An 18,805-nucleotide genomic window follows, 5' to 3' on the forward strand; every position below is an offset into this window, starting at 1 on the left:
TAAAGGTTACCCAGTCATTAATATGTAATTCTTATTTTGCACTGTCTCAGGTAGAACTTGAGTCTCCTGTCACTATATGTAAACTCAGATGTCCTAAGAGACTACGTATTATCTGAAATTAGCCTCTGCTCTCCCAATGGCTGTTCCTTGCTTACTACAGAGATATATAAATCTGTGATTTAAGCTTTTATTACACAGTGATTCCATTCTGCCACTATGACCAAAAGTACCTGACTGCTGATCAAATTCTCTGTATTCGTTTCACCTTTTCCCCCCAATCTCTGTTAGGTTCTGAGCTCATGCCCAAAGCGCTCTCCACCAGGATAGTGGGAGGCATTTGGTGGTTTTTCACACTTATCATCATTTCTTCGTATACTGCTAACTTAGCAGCCTTTCTGACAGTGGAGCGCATGGAATCCCCTATTGACTCTGCTGATGATTTAGCTAAGCAAACCAAGATAGAGTATGGAACGGTAGAGGATGGTGCAACCATGACTTTTTTCAAGGTAAGTCCTACTGGTTATCCAAAATTTATGTATTAACATGATAGAATGCCAACAACCCTTTTTCTATTAATGAATTTAAGAGTATAGCAACATTGTTATTTGTGCAGAACAATCAATAGCATATTCCTCAGGTGGTGGAGAGGTATACAACTAAATATACGACCATCAAGGCAAAACATTTTTATACTTGCAAATGACAAGGAGTTGTTGCTTTATAAGTATTCCATTTTTGTTTGGAGGAGAATCTATAAAAAAGTAAAATTATTTTTCCCCAACAAGGTTTTATCTTTGAATGTAAATAAATAAATAAATATATTTACTGAAAATTGAATAGCAGAGTCGAGTCAGATTCTACAAGGCGTGGGTATTCCAGAAGAACAGAATGATTACATGTAAGAATGTTTTCCATACAGACATTTCTTTCTGTTATGATGAGACAAGGTCAACTTGTTCAGAGCCTATAGAAAAAGAAGGAAAATAAGGACTGGTAGAAACAAGCAGAAACAGTTCCTATTCTCTGGACATTCATCCATCTAATATTCTGGAAGGCACAGAATCTCAAAATGGGCTACCCCATTGAACTTGCAATGGTTTGCAGTGGGACAGCCTGTGGAACATTTAAATGGAAAGTGTGCTTGCACCAAGTTCCAAGCATACAGAGTATCTTGCCCTCCTCTTTATTATTCAGATCTTCTCCTTGCTTCTGCTGATCTCACTGGGCCGGAGTAGACCCAATGAGGAGATTCCATTTTAGGGAATCAGTATCACTTCATAATTTCTTTTCTATTTTACTAAGTATTTTTATGTTGTTTGTAGGTTGAGCAAATTTTTAAGCCTTGGTATTTTCCTTCACTGTTCACAGGAATGCAGTTGGCAGTTCAAGTGGGTAGTAGAAGTGGTAGATGTTTTTTCTTTTAAAAAAATAACCGACTCAAGTTATAAAACAAATTCTTTCAACATTCAGTAAGTGCCTACTGAGTACCAGAAATTGTACTACACGTTGGGTATGCTAGAGCAAATAACGTCTAATTCTCACTTTTAAGAAGGTTATAGTTTAATTGGAGACAGGGAAGACTAGATCTAGGATCATATAACTGTGTTTTACTTAACTTTGCCAAATAATTATGCAACTTTCTTTGTAAAAATTCTTACCAAATTAAATCAGCTTCTTTTAGGGTTCTGGAGGACACCAAATACCCAAAGAATGAGATAGATTGATTGTTTTAGTCAAATCTGTATAATTCTTAAAATTTAATTACTTTCAGAGAGAATATTTTTTATGCCTAGGTTAAAGATTGGATGCATATTTTTTATTCAATTGGAAAATTATTATCATCTAATCAAATTTATTGAATAATCAAATATGAACAAAGCATTATGATCAGTATGGTGCTATTTGTCTATATTAATTGCAATTGATCAATTTTCCCCAATTGAATATTTAATATTAATAGATTGTTTTTCTCATAAAACACTTTTTTAAATAAAAAAGAAACCAGCTGTTGAAAATTCTAAGTGTACATCATCGGTGTCTTTAACTTTGCTCGGAGTGAATATGTAATGCATTTAAATTATTACAATATTCAAGGGAATTTTGAAGTTGACTTTGTACAGTAATACATAGAAAATACTAATGCAAGTGATTTGATACCAGAAGTAATTATTTCTGTTTCACAAATACTTCAGAGTTTAAATTTTACTTTTATTTTCTAGAAGGCTCAAATATCTTAAGTTTCAAAGTTCTTATATACTATGAGCAAGGTATACCTCTGGAAAATCAACGTTTAAAATTTTTCTCCTTTTCCCCGTCTTTAAGCTTATTTTCTCCCTTCTTTGTCTTTCTTGTCTTTCAAACTTCTGTTTTGCTAATTTATTTCTTGTTTAGTTCAGTTGCTCTCTTGCAGTGTCATTTTGCCTAACTTCACTCTGCTGCTCACTTTTCTTCTTACTCTCATCTCTTTTTTTTCTTTCTCATACACACGGGTGCCTCTAGCACCCAGAGAAAAGTGACATGAAACAACTTTTTGTTTCCAACAGCACAGACTTTCTTTCTGTAAAATTGAAACCTTTGGGAATGTACAATTGTCACAATAAAAACCACACAGTGATAATCACTAAGTTGACAATTATGTTGATAACTTTATCACATGCTGAATTCTTACTGTTGAAATTTGAAAAAGCATTAGAATTTAAAAGGATACAGTAAATGTTGATTTTCTTTAGTTATTTTAGTGTAGCCCTAAATGATACTAATTTCAACCTCATATTTTGGCTTGTTAAACTATCTACTTATACCAGCCATTGGTATGAAATTAAAAAAAAAAATTCCCTAGCAATCTGTAATTGAAGGAATTGCATGGTCATTTTGAAATTCTACAATGAATCCAAGACTATTGTGTATAGTCGATTTACATCTGACACCATTCTTTTATTTCTTAATTAACAGCAATGCATACAAACACTCTAGGAAGCACCCTTAAGGCATTGATTTCTAAAGGAATTTCCATCCTGTTTTTACTAATTGAACAAGACTCTGCTGTTAACTCATTATTCTGAAACAGCTCAGTTCCAGAAAATTATTTTAAAGAATGTTAAAGTTGTGTTACTACAAGCAAGAGCTGGCTCAAGATACCTGGCTTTAAAGGGGGTGAGTCTTCAGTATTGCAAAACACAGAGTTACACCGCCATTCTACAACATTGAATAATTCCTCTTCCAAAGAACACACTTGACTTTGTTCATTGACCTTACATGTATACTGTCTTCAAGAAGAGTTCATTCTTCTTTTCTTCTGTATCCATTACACTCCACACAAATTCTCTCCAGGGATAAATGTAAAGCCATGACTGGCAAAATAACTCAAAATCGAGCAGCTGGTGCTTCTTCAGTGTTATCCCATGTAAATCAATAGAAAGCTATGTGACATCACCAATATGTTCTTAATTATATTTAGATAATAAAATGGTTGAGGGCCCAAGGATTTTATTGGAAAACAATAAAGTAGGGTCAAAACGTTCTCAGAATCTGGGAACTTGGTGCAGCAGAACTGAAATCTCACCCCAGGGCTGAACACTCTATAAATGTCACCAAGCAACAGCACATGCTTTCTCCTTGAAGTATAACTTCAGCTATAGCTATATAAAAACTATATAACTCAGCTATAGCCTGTAGGTGTTACGGTCTCTTTTGAGAATGCCTGTATTTTCAAAGTAAGTCATATGTTTTACAAAATGATGCTGAAATCACCTTGTTTCTATGCAACTTATGACTCAGGTTTTTCAATTTCTACAAATTCTCTCTCTGGGTTTGGTCTGCCTGAAATCTCTGGCTTTGCCACATGTGCTAATATAGTCTGTCTTTCCAAAAGGTATCAAAGGAAATGCATATCCTCTTTCATGGTTATTAAAAAAGATTTCTGCCACATGTTAAAAAGACATTAAATGGTATCAGATACCTAATGTGAATCACTTAATACTTCTGAACACATAGTCTACAATTTAGAATAGTTGCTAAGAGGGAAAGAAACTGTGGAATTAGAGAAACCTGAGCTTAATTTCAGACTCCACCACCTATTGGCTGTATTTAGATGAGACACTGCCCCTTGTAAACCTCTGACTCCTCATCTCTAAATTAGAATGACTAACAGAATCATTCTCACAATTTTTTTTAATCTTAAATGAAAGCTCTACATGACATGCTAAGTGCCTAATAAAAGCTTGATAGACATTATAAATTACCATTACTAGAATACATGGCTAATTTTTAAAATTCAGAATTTAGAATGATTTTAAACATAGTCAAGTAAAGTATGTTTCTATGACCCACAACTAGATAATTTTAAAATAGATTTTAAAACATCACACCATGTGTATCTTATTTAAATTGCTTCATTCTTCTCATTATTGTTGTCATGAAGAAGGAACAATTTGATAAGTGAAATTTTTAAAAAATCTGAGGGGGCAGTTTTCAGAAGCTATTTTCTAGGCTGTGTATTGTGATATAGTATATTGAGATACAATTCACAATTCTTTTGGGAATTTATGCCACATCACAGGTAAAGGGAACTTTAAAAATTATTTAATATGAAAAAATGTTCTTTCTTAATTTTAACTTTTTTTTGTAATCTAATAAGTAGGATGTCTTATTTCGTCCAGTTTCATCATGCATCGTATGCTCTCAATTATATGATATGGATGTTCAGTTTTAGGAATACATTTTTATGCAATAAATATTTACTTATCTCTTATGTGGAAGGGATTGCATTAAACCTTAGACAAATATTGTGCATCTCCCAGCACCACCCAACACTTGTCTACCTCCTATATATCTTTCTATTTCCTTTACCACCATCCTGGTTCAGAACAGTGTCATCTCTGTCCAGGGTTTTGCAACATTTCTCTTTCCCAATTTTTTTCCCTATTGTTCTCTACACTCTACAAGGTGACTTAACACCCTCCAAAATCACCCCGCTTCTTTGCTTTAGGATAAGAACCTAGCTCCTTATCAGGTTTACAAGGCACATCATGGTCTGGCTTCTTTTTATTTTTTAGCCAGATGCTCTCACACTCTAAACTTCAGCCAAACTGGTTAGTTCGTGTCACATGATGACTACATGATACACCTCCTTCTGTTATGCTTTTCTGCCCTTATCTACCAACCTAATTGGTTATATTTTCTTTATTCCTTGGATCCAAATTCAATTAATCCAGGCAAATTTTCTTGATCCTTTCCCCCACCCAAATCGACCCAGTCCAGTCTGGGTAAGGTACTCCTTTTTTAAATTCTCTGAGCATTTATACCTCAGTTATTAAATGATCACCCCAAATTGTATTCCATTAATTCTTCTGTTTCCATACTACACTGCACAGCACGGGGACATGAATTGAATCTGTATCATTTACCCTTGGATCTCCAGTTCCCAGCACAGACTTTGCATGTATTTTGGGCTCTATTAGTTAACAGTTGCCACAATAATGTTGCTTAACGAATGACCAAAAACTCTTAGTGGCATGTAACATAAACCTTCATTGAGCTTATAAGTCAGCTGTCCTACTCCTAGAAATTTGGAGACCCAGAGGCTTTTCTATTAATACCTTTGGAACAGACTCTATTTCTGCTAAGCTTTTTTGGCCTTTAAATATATCCAGTTGAGTCCATTTATAATCTAAAAACCACACCCACAGTTCATATTAAAATATGCCTCTCTCTAGACTTAATCATTGCTACTTTGGGCTAGAAGCTTTTTCATCCACAGGTGAAAATCTACAAGGCATTTCCTTAACTTTTTCGGAGGTTTTAACAAAGCACCTCAAGGCAACATGCTTAATTTGATTTTTAATTAAGGCCTGGAGCCATGTTGAAACAATTTTGAGAACTTTTACTGGCTGGAGACACTGAAGATCGCAAACAATTTTATGACCCAACCGTACAAATTCTAGCTCCTTCATATCACCTCTAAATTCTGTTTGAAAACTGCCCAGTTCTTTATAAAATTATTTCCCCCTCCTCCTCTTTGTTGTTCTTCTTATTGTTAATAGTCTATCTCTTCCTTGTACTACCTTATCCTATGTAGCTAAATTTACCAGCTGGTACTTTGAATATTATGTCAATTTGTCTGAATATTTCTTTGTCCAAGTCCAGAAGATTATTAGTATGTTTTCTATCTTATAAGTTACTATAAAGCACACTCTAAAAATATTATTTCCCCCTAAGTTTACAGATTCCCATTTTCCCAACCTCCCCTAATGATTTCATTGTCATCTGTTATCAATGTTTCATAGTTAGGTTTCCTTTAAGGTGGCAACTCACTTTTTAAAAAATCAAATTCTGTACAGTTATCTATTGGCGCAATGAATATCACATTCATTGATGGAACATCTATGACAGATGTTTTAGGTAGAATGTGTGTTTACTTTCAAAATTTCTCTGCTCTGTAGAGAGCTAAAAAGTTTTCTTCAAAATATGTAGCCCTCTATGGCATTTCCGTTTTAACTTTGGGTTAAAAAGTCAATTTATTCAGAAGTGTATGAAGTTTACAGTGTTAGGAACGCAAGCAAGTGGATTAATCCATGGCGGGGCGGCGGGCGGGGGGGGGGGGACAGTAGTTTTATTTCTTGTTACTTAGCAACAAAGAGGGTTTTATTTTGTTTTGTTTTTGTTTATGCATAGTTTCCCTCTTTAGAAGAACACAGTACATTGTAAATGCCATCTCATTAATCTTCACAGCAACCCCTAAGGAAGGTAGGAAGCAATTATCATTATGCTCATTTAACAGATGAGGAAACTGGGCCATGGAGAGGTTAAGTGACTTATTAATTATGAAAGCAATAGCCAAGGGACTCATAGTATCAACAATAAAAGTAATAGCCAAAGACATCACGGCATATCCATCATTACTCAGAAGAGCTAAGTGCATGAGTCATTTTGGCTCACCTACATGACCTCAACTGCTTGATCATATTAAGGTTTTAAAACATTTGCCTTAAGCCATTGGGGCAGATACAACTATAACACGTTCTTTATAGTCTGCTACTTATTCTGAGCTTATCAGTTCAATGGTCTTCTAAAATTAAATTATGCTGGGGTGACAGTATAGGTTTGTAAGCCTGAATTGCTGGTATGGCATGCCTGTAATGATTTTTTGAAAGCTTGAGTGAATTTTGCTTCTTAAATGCCAAAAGAACATAAGTAATTTTTGAGTCAAGGGATAGAATGTAAAAAGTTGGGAGTTTATTGCATGCACTTAATAAATGGATTTAGAAACACCGTTCATTAGATATTTTTTAATTTCTGCAAAACATAATTTCTGTTATTTTTATTTAGAACAGTGGTGATAATTCAATTATAATATATTTACTATAAAGAGATTTATACATTAGAAAAGTAAAATATCAACATGGCATCTGAGTTACTTTTCAGATTGAAAAGTGTTTTCTGAAATAAATGTTTATTTCCTCTTCTTATATTGATGGTAGAATACTTGGGAATTTCCATTTTGCGTATTCAGGAAATTGACCTACAATAGTTTTTGAAGATGGGAAAGATATTTGAAGTTAGTTTTGAATTTATTTTATTTATTTTTATTGTGATATGATCAACATACAGCATTTTGTAACTTTAAGATGTACAGTGTTTTGAGAAATTTATATATTGCAATATGATTACCAGTCTAGCATTAGCCAATGCCTCCATGACATTAAAATTATCATTTCTTTTTTGTGGTTAGAACAATTAAGATCTTGCTTCTCAGCAACTTGGAAGTTTATAACACCGTATTGTTGACTATAATCACTATTCTGCACAGTAGATATCCAGGACTTATTCTTTTTTTTTTTTTTGCGGTACGCGGGGCTCTCACTGTTGTGGCCTCTCCCGTTGCGGAGCACAGGCTCCGGACGCGCAGGCTCAGCGGCCATGGCTCACGGGCCCAGCCGCTCCGCGGCATGTGGGATCTTCCCGGACCGGGGCAAGAACCCGTGTCCCCCGCATCGGCAGGCGGACTCTCAACCACTGAACCACCAGGGAAGCCCCAGGACTTAAAAGACTTTTATATAACAAATTCCTCGTTAAGTATGGTCATTGCAAAGAAAAAGTTCAGTAATTATTTGCACATTGATAGAAATCAAATATGTCTTTTATTGTGTACCAGATTTACTACTTTATATATTCTAATCATTTTCCACCATTATCCAGAAGGGATTCTTTGACAATATAATAATTAGAAAATTCACTATGGTACTTTAGTAGCATAGTAAGTACAGGGATTAGTTCTTAAATACTTGCTCATGTAAGAGTTGCCCTGTTTATTTAGGTGTTACTAACCAGCCACATAGCTTTGTTTTTAGGTAATTTTATTTACCTGGAGTCAGTTTATGCTTAGTAATGACAACCCCCTTTTCTCCTCAATAAGTTAGAAACAAAGGGTCTCAAATGTTAGCTTTATGTCTCACATGGGGGATATTGTCCCTGTGCCGAGAAGGTAATTTAAAACTCAAATATTAACATAAGCATAGATATATTACCATCAAAGTTTTGTGATTAAAATTTTTGGTTTGTTGATAGAAAAACAAATCCCTATACATGCATCATAAATTCTATACCAGAGCCCAGTAACACTAGTCATACTGACTACTTTCTCAGAATCCCCAGTTAAAGCACTACTTTAACTCATAGGGCTAGTTTTTTATCTACCGAAGTCCTAGGAAATATGGCAATCAGTAGAACTAGATAGCATGTACATCATATGGAAATACGGTCTTGTCTGTGATTGACAGTATACCACTCTGATGAATAAGAGAATATTCTTGATTTTCATATCAGTTTTCCTTTCTCAACGGATGGAGTCATTATTTTGTCCTATTTGGATAGATCATCCACTAAGTTTCAAACATCTTTAAAATATCCATTTGTTTAAATCAGTAGTCTCAACCTGTCTGCACAGTAGAACATTAGAAGCACTTGGGGAGCTTTTAAAGAATACCGAGCCCCACACCCCTCTCCAAGTCAAGTAATTAAAACTCTCTTGAGGTAGGATCCTGGGTATCTGAGTTTTTTGTAACCTCCTCTGGTGATTCTAATGTGCAGAGAGAGTTAATTTAATTTGAAATTTAAATAACCCCTTCTTTATTGGCAATAATAGTTAATAACTGATTGCATCTACTTCCATTTCTTTCATATTAGGGTGGGCATTCATCTCTTCTGAAACCCAGACCCCAGAAAATATTAGAGGCATGAAATGATAACTCTGCTGACCACATTCTTACTTCTTTTGAATAATTTACCTGAATTGCGTTGAAAGCCTTTTTCAACAGATTTGCTGAGAATAAATAATCTAATTACATCTTCACTTTTGATAACATTCCTGGAGGCCCGCAATAGGAATGCATAAGAATTGTCTTGTAGCAGTATGAAGAAGGTTAGAGCTTTCTCCGAAAAGTATGGTGGGGTAAATCCTGATTTTTGCTTGTGTCTCTAAAAAGGTGAGAAAATATATGTTCTATGGGACTTGAGCAGTGAATATATTCACCTTTCCTTTATAAACTTTTATTGCAGTTTCTTCTATCATGGGGGGCGCACAGAGGGGAAATTAAAGAAGAGACCCATAAAGGGGCATATTAGAGTATTGGAAGGATCGTACATGAGACTTTTGTGTTTTCCTAAGCAGGAGGAGATTAAGAAGAGGTGAAGTACTTCACACTATAGGTAAATATTAAGTTAGGTTCTTTGAAGTAGTTTGAGATTTGGGCTTAGGTAGTTTTCTTGCCTGAGTTTATTGTTCGATCCTGTAATATTTAGTGAACTACTGTCACTCCTTTCCTTGTTGTAGAAAAAAGAATGTACCTATATTAATGGATGGGGCTAACTTATTACATAATTCTAATTGAAGTCTTCCTTTGTGTCACTTGATAATTCTTCAATATCCCCCTGCAGATCTAAACTGAAACAACATGTTCCTCAAACATGACATTCTGCTCTATCTTGGGGGATGGAAAAACAAGATATATTTAGGCTTCCAGGCCAAAATCTGTTCTAGTAACTTCTTGCAAGTTACTAACCTGGGTAATAACTCCATGGTTATTTAGAATAAATAGAGACTTCATTTTGAATTTTTTGTTTACTTCGTGTATTCAAGTTTGTGGATAATTTACTTTTTAAATTTTTCTACATACTTAAATGAGTGAAAAAAAAAGCTTTATGTGATTGAACACCAGTGTATCTGAGCAATTAGTTTAGATTAATGATTAATATTATTACTGAAATTTTCATCTCTTCACGTTGATGTGTTCTTCCTCAGACACTTTTTCTAGAAATCTAAAAAAAAATCTCACCAAAGATTTTTGTAGCCATATCATTTCTCTAACTCTCCCAAATTATTTTTTTTTTCTATGAATGGTGTCAAGATATTGGTGTGGGTAATGGATTATTGTTAATATTAGGTTAAATGATAATATTTTGTTTAATATTATAAACTGGTATTTTTGAAGTGTTTTTGTATTCTTTTCAGTGCCTCTTACGGCTTTGATATTAATTAGTCAAGTTTGAAATATTTAAACCACTTCTTTATGATGCATTTAATTTATTGGCAGAGTAAGGGGGTGATTTTTACCCAAAGAGTTTGTCTCCCTCCCCCATCCTCCACTAACACACAATTTATTGTATGTGAGGCCTGATCCTATGTTTATTACAGGGATTTGCATAAGGCCTACAGAAAACCAACACCATTTTACTATGTTCCCATTGCAAGAAATAAAATGGTGCCTTTGAGGAAAGCTGCTTCATCAGACACTAGTTTAGCATGCCAAATTACAGCTATCAATGGTGAAACAGCAGATGTGAAGGCTAGTTGGCATCAGAGCATATGAGTCAAAGACTTTCCTATGGGAAAGAAAGTGCTCCATTACACTTTATCTATACTAAGAACATTGGTTCTATCAAGCTGTCTGAAAATTAGAATATGATGGGTTTTATTACCCAAGCTCTGCCAGAGTGAATTCAATAGTTAAAAAGTAAGCAATAACACCATTCTGGGAATTGTAAGTGATTAGAGTTTCAATGTATTTAAACTCGGAAGGAGTAACAACTTTTATCTTAGCTTGTCTGAAATATCACAGGGACAAAAGTTTAATCCCTCTCTAATTGTTACATTTTCAATATGTAGCAATGAAGCTTTGGGGAACTTGAAAGGAAGAAGTCATGTGTTTGACTGAAGTGTAAAGTCTGAGAAAAGATGTTTTAATTCCCTTGGAAAGCAAGAGTGTGAGGCTGCTGTTATTCCAGGATACACTGTGGTTCTCCCTCTCCTTTGCCCTCCTTCCTCCGCTCTGTGCAGGGACCACTCTTGCTGTTTGTCAAGTCAGGATGGCAGCTCAAACACTGCATCACACCTCATCAATCTTAGGAGAGAGGGCCCCACAGGGAGGGAGAAAACTTGAAAGTCAGTTAATGTAGTGATGTTGAGCTGTCATGTCAAATGCTGGATAATGAATAATATTGTCACTGTAAGAGTTCATAGCCACTGGTTAGGCAAAAATTCGAAGGAAATTCAAGAAGCACATATTTTTGGATACATAAAAATAAGCTGAGATAAATATTATCAAAAAACTGGCATGTTTTATTTCTTAAAAAATAATGAAAATGAAAAATTCATTTCTTTTACATAAATAGCTGAATAAAAGCATGATTTGGTGTTTCTAAATCAAATATACAAACAAAAAATCCAGACTCTGTTTTGTAAATTTTTTGAGATTATATTTACTGGCATTGTGGCTAGGAGCTATTAATTATGCTTACTGTTTTTGTGGTCTTTTTTTTAAGGGGGGCATCTAACTTTAGAATATCAAAAACGACATAGTATTCTTATTCCTCTAGATTTTCCATTGATTACAGAGTGAAAACACTGAAACTTCTACTAAATCCAGAATGTCCTTGGCAGTTAATGTTCTTGATTTTGCATGCACTGTGATGTCTCTTTGGAGGGAAGCTATTCTTTCTTTGCAAATGGAATTTACACTAATTAGCATCTTTGGTCAGCTGAAGTTTCTTTTGTTCATTTGTCTTCTTATTTCTTTCCAGAAGTCCAAATAGTGGTAATATCACTTTGTTCTTTGATATTAAGAGCTGATTTAAGACATCACATGGTAGTTTAGTTGGTCCTTTCATTTCATCATAAAGCAAAATGAAGTTCACTATTACTTACTGCTGCTGCCATCTTTGATACTTAGATTTTTATTTAAAGACAACACAGAACAGTTATTCCCCTTTGGAAGCAAACAACATGTAAGATCATGAGCCCTTCTGACACTCAATGATTTGATACTCAATCATCATGCATATTCACAAGTAGTAAACAATTTATAACTCATTCCTAGTTTTTTATATCCTTCCTCCTAACCTCACACAGATTGGGAAAAGAACAAAATAAACTTTAGAGTTCGTTAATAGGTATTGATAACTGCAAGCTGACTATAACAGATTCCTAAAAATATTGCTTTTAAGATATGACTAGATTAAACATTATTGCTAAATGTCTTACAGGGATCAGATTCTAAAGTAACTCAAATTTTTCTTTTTGCTGTAATATTAGTGACCCTGGCAGTGTCTACGATTGTTTAAATGTCTGACGCATACTGGTGAGCACTTTCATTGACCTCCAGTATGCAGAGAAATTCTTCAATAGTAATAAATAAAGAACATTTAGAATGAGTGAATGTGTGTGTATGTGCAAACATGTGCTTGAATGAGTGTGTTCTGTAAGAATAAGACATGCCATCTTAATTGGAGTTAAATTATGGATGATTACATAATTTATTTTTCTTATACCCAGTTTCCATATGAAATCTGTTTTAGTAGAAGAATAGTACAGTGTTGGCAATAAATTGTACTTTTATCTTTCCCGACAGCATTTGAATAATACTTTTGATTGTTATTAGCCTATTGTATACACCATAGCATTAGTGGAGTACAGTGAAAATATTTGATTATCTTTAAAAGTAGGTGTTTCATTTATTAAATATTGTAATTACAGCTAATTAGAGGCTACACCATAAATTAGTTTGCTTTGTAGGTCCCTTGACTGTTTTCAGAACACTATGAGTTTATGCTTCACTTTAATTTATTACAAAAACAATTAAATAAAGACCAAAGAATCAGAAACAAGCATTAATAATGGATATAAAGAATTGTTGAGTCACTGCAATGCATTTTAACATAATGAGTAAGTGCATAGCCTAGATTGTGGCATGAAATCCTACGTCTGTCTCTCACTAGGGATTTATTTAACCTCTCCAGGCTTCTGTGTTCTTATAGGTAAGAAAGTATAGATAAACTGGGGATATAAGTTTGTGTCGTATAGATCGTTTACATAAAACACTAAACATGTGATAAACTCCCAGTACGTACTTACTGCGATTCTTATTGTAAGGCTTAATAGTTGAATTGTTAAACTCTGTAGCAGATGAAACCATTTCCCCCAATATAAATGCTTCTGTTCCTGGAAGTACATCCAGTTTACCTATGGTTAATGTTAAGACCTGACACTCAGTTTCATTTTTGTTTAATTAATAATTTGATCTTGATTGTAGATTACTTTAAAATAATTATATTTAAACATAATATTCTGGATTACACTTTTATACAGCTAAAAAAATAAAATGCATCATGAATCCAGTTCCATCCATACCTTATACATACTTTTTTAATTAATGATCTTTTTATTAATAGTTTAATTAATGGTCTTTTTTTATTAACATGTGAGATTTGTTTTGACAAACAATTCATATTCAGAATTAATGCTTAAATAGAAGAAAAACTCCCATTTTTAATTGTTCTTCCTCTCCATGAATATTAACCATTGTAATTCTAAGCAAATTTCTTTTTCTCTTATAAAAATAATGCATACGACTCATGAGAATTTTAGGAAAAGAAGGGGAAAATGTCCCAAGTCCAACCTCCAAAGACAGTTCTTAGTATCTTGTCACAATGACCTCCAGCATTTTTTCTATAGATATATAATATTTTGATCTCATTGGTTTTCCTCTTATTTCAACTTTAAAGACTTTTAGCCCTAATACAGCTACACCAATTCTTCTGTTTTCACTGAGCACAAGTAATGATGCTCTTTTCAGGAATATGCTTTAAAAATTCAGCAGAATAGCTTATAAGAATGTTCTTATGATACTTTCAGAAATATTTTTTTCTTGAGACAGAGCTTAAAACAAATAGCCTTTTGCTAATTTCCAAACGCATTCCATTTAATCATTGCAAAATTTCGAAGTATGTTCATATATAAACTCATATATACAGCAGAGAAATCACTTGTAACTTAAATACCTAAGCAATTGGGATATTCATTTTTAATATTCACTTGATTAAAATATCAAAAATTCAATGCTTTCAAATATTAAATTTAATAAATATTTTAAAACAAACCTTAAATTAACATCAGTAGAGAGATATTAAAAGTTATCTGTTTAGACTTCCTAATATAATCTTGTCTTCAAATAAAAGAGGAAAAAAAATCATGTAATAGAAATATATAGAAATAGTCATTACCCTTTTTTGGTTAAACTATATTAATAAACATTTAGAGGAATGATCCTAGAAACATTTTTCTTTGTCTATTAGCTACAGTTTATCCAGCCTTCACATTTCTATGAATGAGAAAGATCACTTGCATGTCTGTGCTCCTCTCACAGAGTTAACATTGAATGCATTTGGGTTGGACTTCAGTTTCCCAGTTATACTAGGCTGCTCAGGGTATACTAGCAGCAGGGAACCCCACCCTGACCCAACAAATAAACAGAACTTACCTGGGTGAATTAGGAATCCATTTTACCAAAAGGGAAGGAGCTGACGACATAGATAGCCATGACTAAGATATGAACATAGTTAAAACAACCATATTTAAGTCTACCTGGAATACTATAACCCTTAGGAAGATGTTTCATAAAGGACCTCATAAGGAGCAAATTTGATGGTGACAGTTATTATGATGACGTTGAAGGTGTTGATATCCATGACATAGATCTTCTTGTAATCCAGGGAAAGCACTAGAGCTATTTATGTCTGTGAGGAAAAAGAAAAAAGAAGTGAATTTTTAAAAAAAACAGCAAAATTCCTTCTCAAGAAGCCAAATAAAGTAGCATTAAGAAAAGGGTAATCCTCCAAAGTCAGAAAGACTTTGTCTGCATTTGAAGGTGCCTGAGAACTAATATTGTGCAAACAGAAATCTTGAGATCACTATATGTAGCCTTTGTCTTAGTGAAGCAGCTAGCGAGTAAGCATCAAGCCTACCAGGCTTCATTTTCAGAGCTGCTCTTTGGGGTCCAACCATTGCAAGTTGTTGCTTCCATTTTTTTTTTACACTGTTGCTGTAATGTATATAATTCTTAGAGTAAAATTCTTATGGCTAGAAGAACAAAATGGTATTTTGAAAGTAAAAATGGTAGCTAACGATTTCTTATATATATTTTTTTGCATTGTCAGTAGATATACAATAGCTACCTTATCCATCCTAACTCAGCCTTATTTCAGTTTTGTTTCTTTCCAAATCTCAGGCCTAGTGTATTGTCAGTGCTATTCCTTGAAAGTAAGGATACAGTGATTTGCTATTAGTCGTCATCAGAGAAATGAGCATTTTACCTTTGCTCCTTTCTTTGAATTTGGGAACACTTTTGACAGTATCAGTAGTTTGCTACAAAACTCTTCAAAGGAATTTTGCTACTTCAGGCTAAGTTATAGGACTGGATTTTTGTTTTGTTATGGCTTTTAATAAAATATGCAGGGCTATTGAAACCTGAAATGTGGCTAGTGCAACTAAGGAATAAAATTTTAATTTTTATTTAATTTTAATTAATTTAATTAAAAAATTGAAACTGAGGCCATAGAAGACATTTTCCCATTAAATACAACATTGTATTTTTTTTAAAACTTTACATCATGTATGATGTTGTACTGTAGAGCATGTGATGTAGCACTTGTGTCATTTTTAGTATTACACATAAACACAGCAGTGATATAGTCAGTGGCAATGGAGTGATTCAATTCAAATGATTTCTTCTGTGTACTGATGTAACACTATAATGCAGTTGTTTGAATATTTTATGCAGATGGCATAAGTTACAATGACTTATGTAATCCATCTGGTATTCAAATTGAAATATATACTATTATTTTAAACAAAAAATATTTTTTTTTTTTAGTTTGAAGAATACATATGGATAGATTTTCAAAGTTAAAATGAAGGTGTACTATTGAAGCAGATATGAGTAGAAATGAAGAAACTAGTACTAAAGTAAAGAACAAGAGTCTAGATGAAGATAGGATACCGATTTCACCATAAATGGCATTTACAACTTGCTAAGGCAGAGCAAAGTGGAAAAGCTGCTTGTTTGTTGTATAAAAGATTTTTAATAATAATCAAATGTTCATTATCAAACGGCATTCTCAGAAAATACATAATGAATTTGATAAGCAGTTTCCTCTTAACAGTAACAAGATAATCAACGAAATTAGTTGCCTGAAATCAGAGTCAAATGTTCAAAAAATCTTTTAATGAGTTTTAGGAGGAGCTGAGCTTTTATACCTTTGGACTGCTATTAAACAACTTGGATTCTGAACAGAGAAAAACATTTTTTAGATGGGAAGATGGTAAAAGGTATTATTATTTCAATTATGGAAATTTTAGAAAATTATGAAGAAAAGATTAAAATAAATATTTTACAATAAACCACACTCATCCCCCACCCTATCCCCCTTAATCCTTGGCAACCACTAAGCTTTTCTCCATTTCTGTAATTTTACTTCAAGAATGTTATATAAATAGACTCATCTAGTATGTAACCTTTGGGATTTGCTTTTCTCACTTAGCGTAGTTCTCTGAAGCTTCCTCCAGGTTATTATGTACACCAATAATTTGTTCCTCTTTATTGCTGAGTAATTTTCCATGGTGTGGTTGTACCACAGTTTGTTTAACCATTCACTGATTAAAGTCCATCTGGGCTGTTTCCAGGTTTTGGCTATTATGAGCAAAGCTTCTGTGAGCATCTGTTTACAGGTATTGTGTGAACATAATCTTTCTTTCCTGTGGAATCAGTGCCCAAGAGTGCAATTGCTGAGTTGTGTTGTAGATGCCAAGTTTAGTTTAGTTTTTTTTTTTTTAATAAAAGCTGTATTGAAATATAATGTATATACCATACAATTCACCTATTTAACATGTACCATTCAATAGTTTTTAGTATATTCATGGAGTTGCACAATCATCACCACAATCAATTTAAAATACTTTCTGCATCCCAGAGAGAAACCTTATATTCATTAACAGTCACTCCCATCTACTGCAATCCTCCACACACACTTCTCCCACTGGCCAACCCTAGTCAACCACTAATTTACTTTCTGTATAGATTTTTCTATTCTGAACAGTTTCTATAAGTGGAATCATACAACACGTGGTCTTTAACTGGCTCCTTTTACTTAGCATAATGTTTTCAATATTCATCTATATTGTAGTATGTCAAAACTTCATTCCACTTTATTCCTTTATGCTTTCATTACAGAATAACACTCCATTGCTTAGATATATCACATTTTATCCATTCATCACAGAATGGGTATTTGGATTAGTTACACTTTTGGGATATGATAAATATGGTTGCTATGAATATTCATGTTCAAGTTTTTGAGTGGACATATGTTTTTATATTTCTTGGGTACATGCCTAGAAGTAGAATTGCTGGGTCATATGTTAATTCTGTGTTTAACTGAGGAATTCCTAGACAGATTTCCAAATGGCTGCACAGTTTTACATTACCACCAACACTGTATAGAGGATTCCAGTGTCTTCACATCTTCATGGACATGTTATTATCTTTTTGATTATAGCCATTCTTTTGAGAATGAAGTGGTGTCTCAGTGTGGTTCTGATTTGCATTTTCCTGATGGCTATTGATATTGAGCATCTCTTATGTGCTCACTGGCCATTTATATATCTTTGGAGAAATGTCTGTTCAGATCCTTTGCTCATTTTAATATTGGGTTATTTTTCTTATTACTGCTGAGTTTTAAGAGTTCTTTACATTTTCTAGATACAAATCCCTCATCAGAAATACGACTTGCAAATATTTTTTCTCATCTTTGGGTTGTCTTTTTACTTTCTCGATTGTGTTCATTGCACAAAGTTTTAAATTTTGATGAAATCTAATTTATATTTTTTTCTTTTCCTTTTTGTGATTTGGGTATTATATTTAGGAAGACTTTTTCTAACTTAAGGTCCTAAAGATTTATTACTACAGTTGGCTCACCATATCCCCAGGTTCTACATCCTTGGATATGGAGAACTGACTGTACTACACCATTTATGTAAGGGTCTTGAGCATCTACAGATTTTTGATATCTGCAGGGTGTTCCTGGTGTCCCAAAGGACACCAAGGAATAACTGTATATTTTCTTCTGAGGGTTTAATAATTTTAGCTCTTACATTTAGGTTTATGAGTCATTTTGAATGAATTATTGTATATGATGTGAGGAACACATATACAATAGGTGTATTGTATACAATAGGTGAGAAACACCTTCACTCCTTTGCATACTGATATCCAGGTGTCTTAGCATCATTTGTTGGAAAGTTTATTCTTTCCCTATTGAATTGTTTTGCTACTCTTGTGAAAAACCAAATGACCATAAATATAAGACTTTATTTCTGGAATCTCAATTCTATTCCATTGGTCTATGTCCTTATCTAAATACCACACAATCTTGAATACTGTAGTAAGTTTTGAAATTAGAAAGTGTGAATCCATCAACT

General features: G+C 33.6%; 1 protein-coding gene across 7 annotated transcripts in view; it reads left to right on the plus strand.

Moving 5' to 3' along the window:
* Positions 1-18,805, plus strand: part of GRIK2 (glutamate ionotropic receptor kainate type subunit 2) — a 641,759-nt gene that overhangs the window by 528,325 nt on the left and 94,629 nt on the right. For all 7 annotated transcript variants that reach the window (XM_079938731.1, XM_079938723.1, XM_079938728.1 and 4 more), the window contains one exon: positions 289-506. In XM_079938731.1, coding sequence (XP_079794857.1) covers positions 289-506 — 218 coding nt within the window. The remainder of the gene's footprint in view (positions 1-288; positions 507-18,805) is intronic.

This window comes from Stenella coeruleoalba, assembly GCF_951394435.1.
Source record: "Stenella coeruleoalba genome assembly, chromosome: 12".
NCBI lineage: Eukaryota > Metazoa > Chordata > Mammalia > Artiodactyla > Delphinidae > Stenella > Stenella coeruleoalba.